Source organism: Drosophila takahashii, chromosome 3L, assembly GCF_030179915.1.
Source record: "Drosophila takahashii strain IR98-3 E-12201 chromosome 3L, DtakHiC1v2, whole genome shotgun sequence".
Taxonomy (NCBI): Eukaryota; Metazoa; Arthropoda; class Insecta; order Diptera; family Drosophilidae; genus Drosophila; species Drosophila takahashii.
In genome coordinates, this window is record NC_091680.1 from 4,048,659 (window position 1) to 4,058,920 (window position 10,262).

At 36.6% G+C, this 10,262-nt stretch overlaps 1 protein-coding gene and 1 long non-coding RNA gene across 2 annotated transcripts; both read left to right on the forward strand.

Annotated features, from left to right (window-relative positions):
• Window positions 1–3,152: 3,152 nt before the first annotated feature.
• LOC108059910 (actin-binding Rho-activating protein) lies at window positions 3,153–4,194 on the forward strand. Its single transcript, XM_017145372.3, has 2 exons — window positions 3,153–3,308; window positions 3,367–4,194. Exons 1-2 carry the CDS (start codon window positions 3,294–3,296, stop codon window positions 3,889–3,891), a joined length of 540 nt encoding a protein of 179 aa, XP_017000861.2. The 5' UTR covers window positions 3,153–3,293; the 3' UTR covers window positions 3,892–4,194.
• Window positions 4,195–7,161: 2,967 nt separating this feature from the next.
• LOC138913120 (uncharacterized) lies at window positions 7,162–8,511 on the forward strand. Its single transcript, XR_011418719.1, has 2 exons — window positions 7,162–7,458; window positions 7,938–8,511. It is a non-coding gene; the product is annotated as an uncharacterized lncRNA (long non-coding RNA).
• Window positions 8,512–10,262: the final 1,751 nt, after the last annotated feature.

Consider the following 10,262-nt stretch of genomic DNA (forward strand, 5'->3'; position numbering starts at 1 on the left):
AGGCAGCTGCCAAATGAAGCTGAAAAAATGCAACTAGCAGCTGTCCTCTTTCGTATGTCCTTTTTCATATGCAAAGGGAAAATCTGGAGCGGAATGCGTTCATTTATCAAACTTTGACTGGAGCCAGACCGAGGGAAAACACAAAATAAATCGCTTTGTCGTTTTTGGCCAAAAGTTATAAATGACACAAATTTTGAGGGCCAAGTCAAGAAGCTTTGTCTTTGTGTTTTTTTGGGAGGACAATAAAATGGTTTAGAGAAGGGATAAGAAAAATGAAGAGAACGAACTGAGCAATGATCAGCGAATATTAAACAAGTTAAACAAGTTTTCCAAAGGGAAACCGGAGTGAAAAACAGGTGTTAACCGCTGAGCATATAAATTTGTCTCGCGCTCAATGAAAACGCCGGATTAAGCAGCAATTTGTAAATCCAATACTCAACCCCGAAAATTTATTGCCAAACGTGCCACACATAAAATTCACCCAGGCGAGACAGTTTTCCCTCATTCCTTTCTTTTTTTCCTCTTTGTTGCATTTGCGGAAAATTGTTTTACATTACAGCCAGCTCCAAATTGAATAATGCGTCGGGGATTTTCCAAGGGCCAATACAAACAGCACATAAATTTCGGGGTTCCATATGCAGACATGGTCGGATCTTAAGTGGCTCTTGAGTAAAAAGGGGCGGGGCCTTTGGCTGGTTGGGAAACTGCCACTGACACTTCCTGCGGTCGGAAAATGCAGCTTGAAATCGGTCGGGAATAAGGCGAAACATATGGCGAAAGGGCGGAAGTCGAAGCATCTTCTTGGCTCTCTGACAGCTGTCGAGGCTTAGTTACTGAAGTAGTGATGAGAATGATGGCCACTTTATAAGGAAAATATATCGAATACATTTCAAAAGAAAATTTAACTGCTTTTGCTATTCAAAGTTATTAAAATGTATACAGAAAATATATTAAAAAATAAAAAAACTTAGAAAAAAGCAAATGTTTAATGTTTCCTACTTATTAAAACAATTTTTTTATTGTCCTTAAATTATTTCTACATAAAAAAATGTTTTATAAAAGAAATACAAGTTTTTGTCCTTTTAGTTTTACCTAAAAAAAAATGGGTGTTTTTCTCCTTCTTAAATTCTTTTTCTTTTGTTTAAATATTGTTTAAACCTTCCATCGCTAATGAAAAGCTGTTGCCCCTCGAACATATTGAACAATCCGTCGGTCTTTGAGGTTGTAAGCTGCTCTCCAAATATTTTCCCGGTTACTCCATCATTTGGAAAGTTGATGGCTGGTGAGCAAACACAGACTTCAAAGCGACGGAAAGAAGTCGCTGTCGCTGGACTGTCCCGAAATAAGCTGCTTTGCATTAAGTTTGGAACACTCGGCCCACTTGATTTCATTTGTCATGCTGGGCCATAAATAACTAAAGGCTAAGACGAGGCGCCAAACGTTAATCACAGCAAGTGGAGGAAATCAACAACAGACGGCAGAGGACCTGTGCGGAAAATCAGGGGTGGGAAAATCAAGGGGAAAAACCGGGAAACACCCAACCGACACCACTGACCAAAGTCAACGTCTGACACCAGCATTAATTGCGCATTAATGTTTATTGCTTAACGGATGTGGAAGTGGCGCCATTTTGCCATTTGTCTGTTTTGTTTCTAAGTTCTCTCTCGTATCTGCCCCTCTTTTTCATTCTCCCCATTTCGAAAGGAAACTGTAAGAGCAAAACCGCCGGAATACAGTTTTGATACCCTTCGAATAAAGTCCTCGCTTAAAGCGTGATTTAACTTAATGCTCATTCGGTGGAACTATTGGTTCCGTGCCCTCGGAAACAAAAATAATTGGATTGGCAGAGATTGTGTGACAGCATTTAATTGGAGGCTCCCGAGGGGCTGGATATTATAGATTTTATTGGTTTGACGCGGGGCTGCCATTAAGCTGGCTTTAACTAATGGAAATCTTAAGCTTGACACTTGAAAAGCTGCTCAAAATTTAAGATTAGAAAATGGGTACAAGATTTAATTGAATGACAAAAATATTTAGATACTTTCAGGTATTTCTGGTATTTTAAGGCATTCATAGCATATTAAACTCTCGACTTGCGTAATTTTCTAAACTGTTTTTATTTATCGAAAGTTTTTTTTTTTGAAAATACGAATAACCTTTGTTCTATGGACAAATTATATAATATTTCCTTTAAAATACTTTCTGGAATTTCTAGTATTTTCTGGTATCTAAAGCATATTTAGCTCTCGACTTGTGTAATTTTCCAGACAGACTTTCATTATCTTCTGGCTTTCAATTCCTCGTTTTGTTTCATTAATTTCTTCGCCGGCCCTCCTCTCCCCTTCCCACAAATCCCTTTTTTTTCTTTAACACTCGCTTTTTCTGTCTCTGGGAAATTTGTTTTGTATTTCCGGCTGCACTGAGCTCCAAATACTTCCGGCGACTTGCGCGCCATTCGAGGCTTAAATTTATGGAGCTAGTTTGCGAGCTGTTTCCGCCGCATTTGCCACATGGCTGCCACTGCCTGTGGAGTTGGCTTAAAGCCGCACTAAAATTTACCAAGTGGGTGGATGTGGCTGTGAATGCGGATGGGGATGTTATTTTAAGCGACACTTTGATTGATTATCCCTGGGCAAACTCGCGCCTGAATCTGAATCCTGATGCGGCGGCTTTGACGCGGCTTGGGATTCAACAGCTCTCTAATGAGATGCGTGTGCTTGCATCCATGTGGCACCGAGAATCATTAAGGGGTCGATTGGGCGCATTAAAAGGGGGGATTTGCGCTTAAAATAGCTGATGATTTCATAAATTATAAGTTTGTATTTATATTTTAGCAAAAAATTTAACTAGCTATGAGGAGGGATTTTTTGAAATAGTTATAAAAATAATATACACTAAGTATATTTGCTATAATAAAATTATTAATGCATTTGAAAATTAAAATATATATTTTTGTTGCCATTCCAAAATTGAGAAGTAAATATTTTTTTAATAAATTTAAAATTGAAATATATTTTTAAAATAAGTATGATAATATTTGTAAAGTAAATTAAGATTTAATTTAAATATATGTATCATTAAGATACATGAAAATACATATTTTTAAGTTAATTTATCTTTAATTTATAAATAATAGTATCACTTTGCAACATAATAACCAAGTGGGCCACATATTTGACACCTGGCTAAATTGTTTGTGCCCCAGCTGGACACACAGCAGTAGGCTTGGCTCTCGTCAGATATCGACTAATATTTTCGGCAAACAACCAATCAAAATTCCGGCTTAATTTAAAATGGCTGCAAACGAGGTGAGTGGGTGGTCAGCAGGTAAATTACCTTTTGAGTTTCATTATAAATTCCCCCCAGGACTCGTCGGTCTCCTCACGCATCACGCTTTTCAACCAGCAAGCTGAAGATCATAAAAACTGGATGATGATAAACCCCTTTGCCCATTACAATGTGAGTGAGATGCCCAAGAGGAGTTTCGCGCAGGCGGAATATGGTCGAGCTCCTTCAGGAAGTCTCTCCGAGCAGAGATCCCTGCAGGCCAATGTTCGAGCTCTCGAGGAGATCCTTCAGCTATGCGAAACTATACAGAAATCGGGTCAAGATGATTCAAAAGGTGGTCTTAAAGTGCTTGCTTTTGGGCCACTTTTCGAGCTTTACAACGATATATCCGACAAGCTGTTGGCCACCTTGTTGGGTGCCCGAAAGTATGGATTTGTGGATTTCAGCGGTGAAACCCTTTTTCAAGGTCGCGATAATGGGGTTCCCGTGCGACTGCTCCGCCCCTTTGAGGAGCTTAAAACCGAAATTCTGGCCAAGGTCGCCGATTTGCGTTGCGATTTCACCGAAAAACCCGAGGAATCGACTGTCCTACGCGAGGATTAGCTAATGTTCCCTGAATGTTGCTTAAAAATGGCCAGCAAAACTGTCACCTAATCCCGTGACCCTTGTCAAAAACCGCACGTGTGCCACCCTTTTTTGCAGCTAATTGAATTAAAGTGTGGCTGCCGGGGCGAAAGGCTTTTCCAACGAATAAGCAGGGTGGAAAAACCACCAATCCCGTCACGTATACGACAGGAGGGCCCGCTCGTAAACACCTGAAGCCGAGGGGCTTTTTAAACGCACCACACACACAACCAATCCAGCTGCGATTGTATCACCTCCAGGAAATAAACAAATTACAGCCGACTTAGTTGAATTCTCATATGCCAGGCGGCCGGCGACTTCAAAGTCCTAAACTCGCTCGGCTGACAAATTATGTTGAATTATTCGGTTAGGAGGCAAACCCGTAAGTCATTTGGTTTCTCAGTGTTTTACTTGATACTTGAGACATTGTTAAGAGGTATAACGGAATTTGTTAAAATTTTTAAAAAGGTTTTAATTTTTTGTCATTTGATTCTTTTATTTTATTCTATAAAAAATTTGTTTAACTACCAATAACATTTATTAATAAATTTTTTAACTGTATTTGGAATAATTTCTAATTCCTTATTTATTATTTTTCTTAAAATTATTTCTGTTGCATGATTCGTTTAATTTTAGGTCATTAAAAATTATACCTTTAAATTTTTCTAAAAAAATTTTAAAGACCTTTCCAAAGAATTTGATTCTGTAAATTTTTTGACACATTTCTCAAAATGTTTCATTTTATACCATTTATCATCTGTTTGATGGAATTCACATGTTTCGCATTGCCTAAAATTATTCTAATTTACGATTGACAAGATATTTCCACCCACTGTTGGCAGGCCGTTCCTTTCCCATTGACTCCTCACCTCAATCCCGGCCCCCAAAGGGCATCGCAAATGATTGAATAATGAAGAGCGAATGGCTGAGTTCTCGGTATTTGTGACACATAATTATGATGGAGCGTTCTGAATGCGGGTGGAATAGAATGAAATGATCTAAAATAAACATGTTTCCATGTTTTTGAGAGGGGAAATCAAGCGGGGGTTAAATAGAATTTGTTATGCAAATGTCATGACTCGGCTCGTTGCGCACAACATCCGTTTGCCATTTTTCCTACTGCCAACTCGTGGCGGAAGGCCAAAAATTCGAAGCCAGAAAAGCAGAAAAGCCTCCCACTGGGTGACTCGGAAAATTTCTCTATGTAGGCGCTGATTGTTCGGATTGCTCGAAATAGGGCTTCGCTCCTGCTGGTGAACTATATATTGTTCCGGTTAAATCACAGTCCACACACACGCACAGTTGTTCCAGACAAAGGTAAATAAAACTGGGGAAAAACAAAAGGAAAAAACCATGTGGTCACAGGGTTAACTTCTCGCTTGAACTCGGCCTGCAACTCGGCACTTGAAATTTATTTATTTATTTATGCGCATATTTTTTGGGATTACTAAAGCTTTATGAATTATTGATTTTTTATTCGCACTGGTTACACTCGTAATCGGATTTTTTCTATCATTTATTTGGATTAAGAAAAATAAATCTATAAAACTTAATAATTCATTTTCAATATTTATTGATAATTTTTTAAGCAATTTTTATATATTTTTTTTTAAATTTCTTTAGATTTTTGTTGATTTTTATTTTAACTGGTTCACTTAATTTAGAAAATACTTTATATCCGATAAATATTTAGGATTTAATTATAATAATAATATCCTTTTCATTTGCATAACCTTTTGCAACAATTTTAAAAAAATTGAAAACAATTCACTAAGCTTTTTATAAATGACTTAAATTTTAGCACTGCTCTTAAATGAGCCAAGTAAAATTCCTGCAAAAACATTTTCGAGGCAGCTCCTTAAACTAGCCAACGTTGTAATTGTTATGGGGCACTTCTGGTAATTGCAGTTCCGTAAAAATAAATTCCGTATACATTTTCCCTAGCATCCACAGGGATGCAGCTTAAGTTTCCCAGCTCATTTTAGTCCTTTTTCCACCTCCCTTCAGAGGAAACCCTTTTGAGCTTGTGGCTTTCCCGCTGCGCGACTCTCTGTGATGTCTTGAATTTCCGTCAAAACTTGTAGCTGATTTATGGCCAACTGGGTGGCCGTCAAAGGACACGCTGTTAGCCGGGTAAACTGAGCCACATCCGCTTCCGCCTGAAGAGGCTGCTTCTGCTGAAATCCCAAAGGATTCGCCCACAAAACAAGGTAGTAAGCTCCTCTTGATTAGTCGCCAAAGGTCGCATCGCCACAATGCAGCCAGGTTGATAAGCGCGGGCCATATCATAAAACTGCCATTTGCCATTGCCAGTTGATAAGAGCGGCGCGTGCGGCACCAGCTGGCCATCAGCGAAGAGGTCAATCCGGGGTTATTTCTGGGTCAAGCGCCGTTTCGCCATTCGAATGGCCACGAGCCACTCATGGCGGGCTTACCTGGAAAAATCAAGGGGTAGTGATAGAGTATCTGTTGTAAACATTTAATAAAATAAGTTTTAATTAGTATAATAACATTTTTAATTAGAAATAGTTAGAAATAAAATAAAGAAATATTATAAATATAAAATTTGTATTTAATTAATTAGTTACTTAGTAAATATTGTGGTACCCATAGATCTCACAACTAAAACTAATGTAATCTAATTTAATAATAATACTAAAATAAATTAAATTCAATTTAACTAATTTTCTAAAAATTAAGCAAATTAAGGCGCTTAGCCTGACAATCATCTGTAAAGCAATAATACAACCTAAAGCCAACAGGGTAACTTCAAGTTGTCGACGCTTGTATAACAAGTATTCAAAATCGCCTGGGGGATGTAATAAACATAAAAATTATACATATACCTACCTCTGCACAGCACAGACATATTTATGCATATTAGTGCTAATGTCTGGAGCTGGAGCGATGCGATGGCGTCGTTGAGATAAAACTAAAATGGGAGCTTCTGTATTTCGGTTCCCCATCCTTGTAGGAGGTGGGCGAAAACTTTTCAGACGCACTGCAAACAATGACGTAGCTGCTCCTTAGTCCCTCATTTATGCAAATGGCCGCCATTTGCAGTAGCACAAGGGAAAAAAAGAAAAGAAAAGGACATGGACTCGCATGGAGAATTTATAACAGCAAATGCGTTATTTATTTGCTGTGTTATTGTTTATGATTGTCGGCACTTTATTGCACGTATATAGTATACATATATTATAAGAACAGACATTTACATTTAATTATGGGCAAGCAGCATTTCAGACAGATGGTTTTTCATTTTTTACTCATTATTTTTTGCCGAGACAAGTTTTTATTGTATTTGATTTCGATTCGAATTTATTACTGGGAGTTTTCAAGTGGAGGAGCAGCCATGCAGAAAGGTCACTGCGGATTGGATGAGTCATGAATCCTTTCCCCCTCGAGAACCACGACTTATGATGGAGCACTTGGCAAGGCTCGGAATATTCATAAAAAAAAGAGTCAATTGAGAAGAACCTAGTTGAACGTGGTGTTCAATCAAAAGAGGGTGTGGCGTTGGATCCTTTTCCCAGGAGGTCAAAGGTAAACCGCTTAGCAGAGACTACTCTTTAGTTTATGTAAATGTCAAGTAGAAGGAAATTTAAGTGCATTGGGAAGGACTTAGTTACACTTGGTTAATTTACATTTTTGCTCACTTTAAAAGGGCAATATATCTAAGGTATTGTATTTGGAAACTAAATATAACTCATAATTATAAAATTATGATGAATAATGTTAGCTTTATTAAGTGTATTTGTGTTATATTCCTTAGGTTATAAGTAGAATGCAAATTTTTATACTAAGCAGAATTTAAATTAATACATAATCCATTTCTTTTTATTTGTTGACATTCTTAACTGGAAATATTTTAGAAAATATTTAGTTTATATTTTCATAACATGCAGAATTTAATTTGATGAAAATTCTTTTTTATTTTATTTTATAAATTATTTTCAAATAAATCCAGTCTACTATAGGTGTTCTTTTTTGTTGCCGGTCTCAATCTATTTTATCTTTCATAGCAATTTATTTTAGTTTATGACTGCAAGTCAATTTCAAATCAATTTCCACCTGTCAGAAGCCATCGTGAGTTATCCAGTTATCCATCTTGGGCGGCACATGGCTATGGCACCTGGACGTCTGTGCTCTGTTCTCCGTTCTCAGGTCCTGAAAAATGCATCGCAAGTGGAAAATACAGTATAAGCCAATTTGAATCTGGCACGAGCTGTCGCCAAGTGTCGACATTTTCAAGAGCTTCTATTTTCTTGGCCTAAAAAAGAAGGCAAATAAGCAAAGAGCCAGACACTCAACATCTGCATCTCGGAATGCAATTCCGCAACCGAAGTCCAAAATGAAATTATGTGAATTTTACGCTGAAGTCAGTTCTCCCCTCTTCCTGTTCTCATTTCAAGAAAACTTCTGGCGGAGGAAGTGCAAACTAGGCCGGAAGTTTAAATAATACACTTTAAAAATTATATGCTTCGTATTTTAAATAATAATTTCATTCACTTTTCAACTTTAATATTTATTAAGTAAATTTGTAAAACATTTTTTTGCTTTTGATAAAAAAATAAATAATAAATAAATTTTAAAAAAGTTTTTTCCATCCTTTATAGAATGTTTATAGAATCTGCAATCACTGCTTATCTTATAGCGGAGCACTTTAAACCTTCTCATAGAAAATTAAATCGTCTTCTATAATAAAGACGTATTATTAATAGTCCTAGTTTCATTCCTTTCAGCATTCTGGGAAAAGCCAAAAAACAGTTTGACAGAGGGTAGCAAAACCAATTTAATGATAGTTTAATTTTTTTTTACTCTAAGAAAATATTTTAGTAGAAATTACCAGACATTACATCTCTTAATATTTTTTATAATTATTTTTTCATCTGAATATTTTTATGACTATATTTCTCTGTATTTTTTGCTGCCTAAAATATTAAAGTCCCTCCTTTGAGTGCGTGTTACGTCCGTAAATCTGCCGCTGAATCCGCATGAAGTTTCCTTTTCCCCTTTTTATTATTTTGCTGACCACTTGCTGCCAATAAATCGGTTGGCAGTGGGCGGTCGCTTTGGTCGCCGGATTTGTTGTGTAATTGTGCGAGTCAAGTGAGTATCGCAGTGGGTCGGGGGTCATAAAGGTTAAGCCAAGTGGAAATGTCGGGGTGATTAATCTGAAAAGTCCCCCGCCCGAAAAAGGTTACGTTCCGCTGGTCAGTGGCGATTCTATTAGAAAACTTTTATATCGTCGGGCGGTTAAAGTGTCAAAAAAGCGAGGCAAATAAATGAAAACTCTTTGGCGCGTCATGCCATTGATTGGCATGGCCACCCACTCAGAACCCAGTTTCACTTTCTTACTTTCGAAATTGTTGTCTTTTTTTTTGGGGTGGAAAAGGAAGGAAACATCATCTGTCAGACAGCCAGGCAGCCGTCTTATTGGGAAATGAAAATATTAAAAATATATATTCCGACTGTCGGGAGGCCAAAGGAAAGCCATCGCACTGACAGGTGAAGGAGCGGGAAAAGGAAAAACCCAAAGGGAAAATAAATCAGCGAGCCGTAATCCGCCGCGTTGTCTCTGAACTGAGCTTTGCAAGTTTCGCCGCCTTTTCTATGGCTTTTCAACTGACGAAGAGACAAGAAAAAAGCTTAAAAACTCAGGCACATGCCACCAACGGATCAAGTTTGAGGGTTTCCCCCCGAAATAAGTCAAAAAATTAATGTACAAGATATATTCAAAGAAATATTACAATACAATAAAGTACAATTTAATTTAGTACTTTTTCAGTAAGCATTGCCAAGATTTTAACAGCAGAAACCTTAGAAAAGAAAAATACAATAAGTGTGGGATGACAATTTATTGTCAAGCTGGATAAACGCATTTGTGCCAGCTGATATTATCAATCATAAGATAGAAAATTTCAAAATGTCATTGAAGGAAATGTTAGAGTTCAATAGGTCTTCAAAGGGCACATTCCCTACATAACAACAAGGAATAAATCGAAAGGAAATTTCAACTCAAAACTTCACAACAAAGAGTTGATAAATATGAAAAATCTGAATGAACTGTAAATAATAAAATATTTATAAGAAGATTTAATCCATATAACAAAATAAATTAAATTAATTTAAAACTTTAAGTCAAATTTTTGATGAATAAATAAAAATCTAAGCATCACCATCAAATAACTAAATTTTATAAAATTATAAATATTAAAAACTTTATTAAAAAAGGTTCAAAGCATTTACTTAAACAACTATTATATTTTAAATTTACGAAAATCACCAAAAAACTCCTATACCATTTTTTTTTATTTTAAATTTGTTATTTTCTAGTCAAGCTTCAT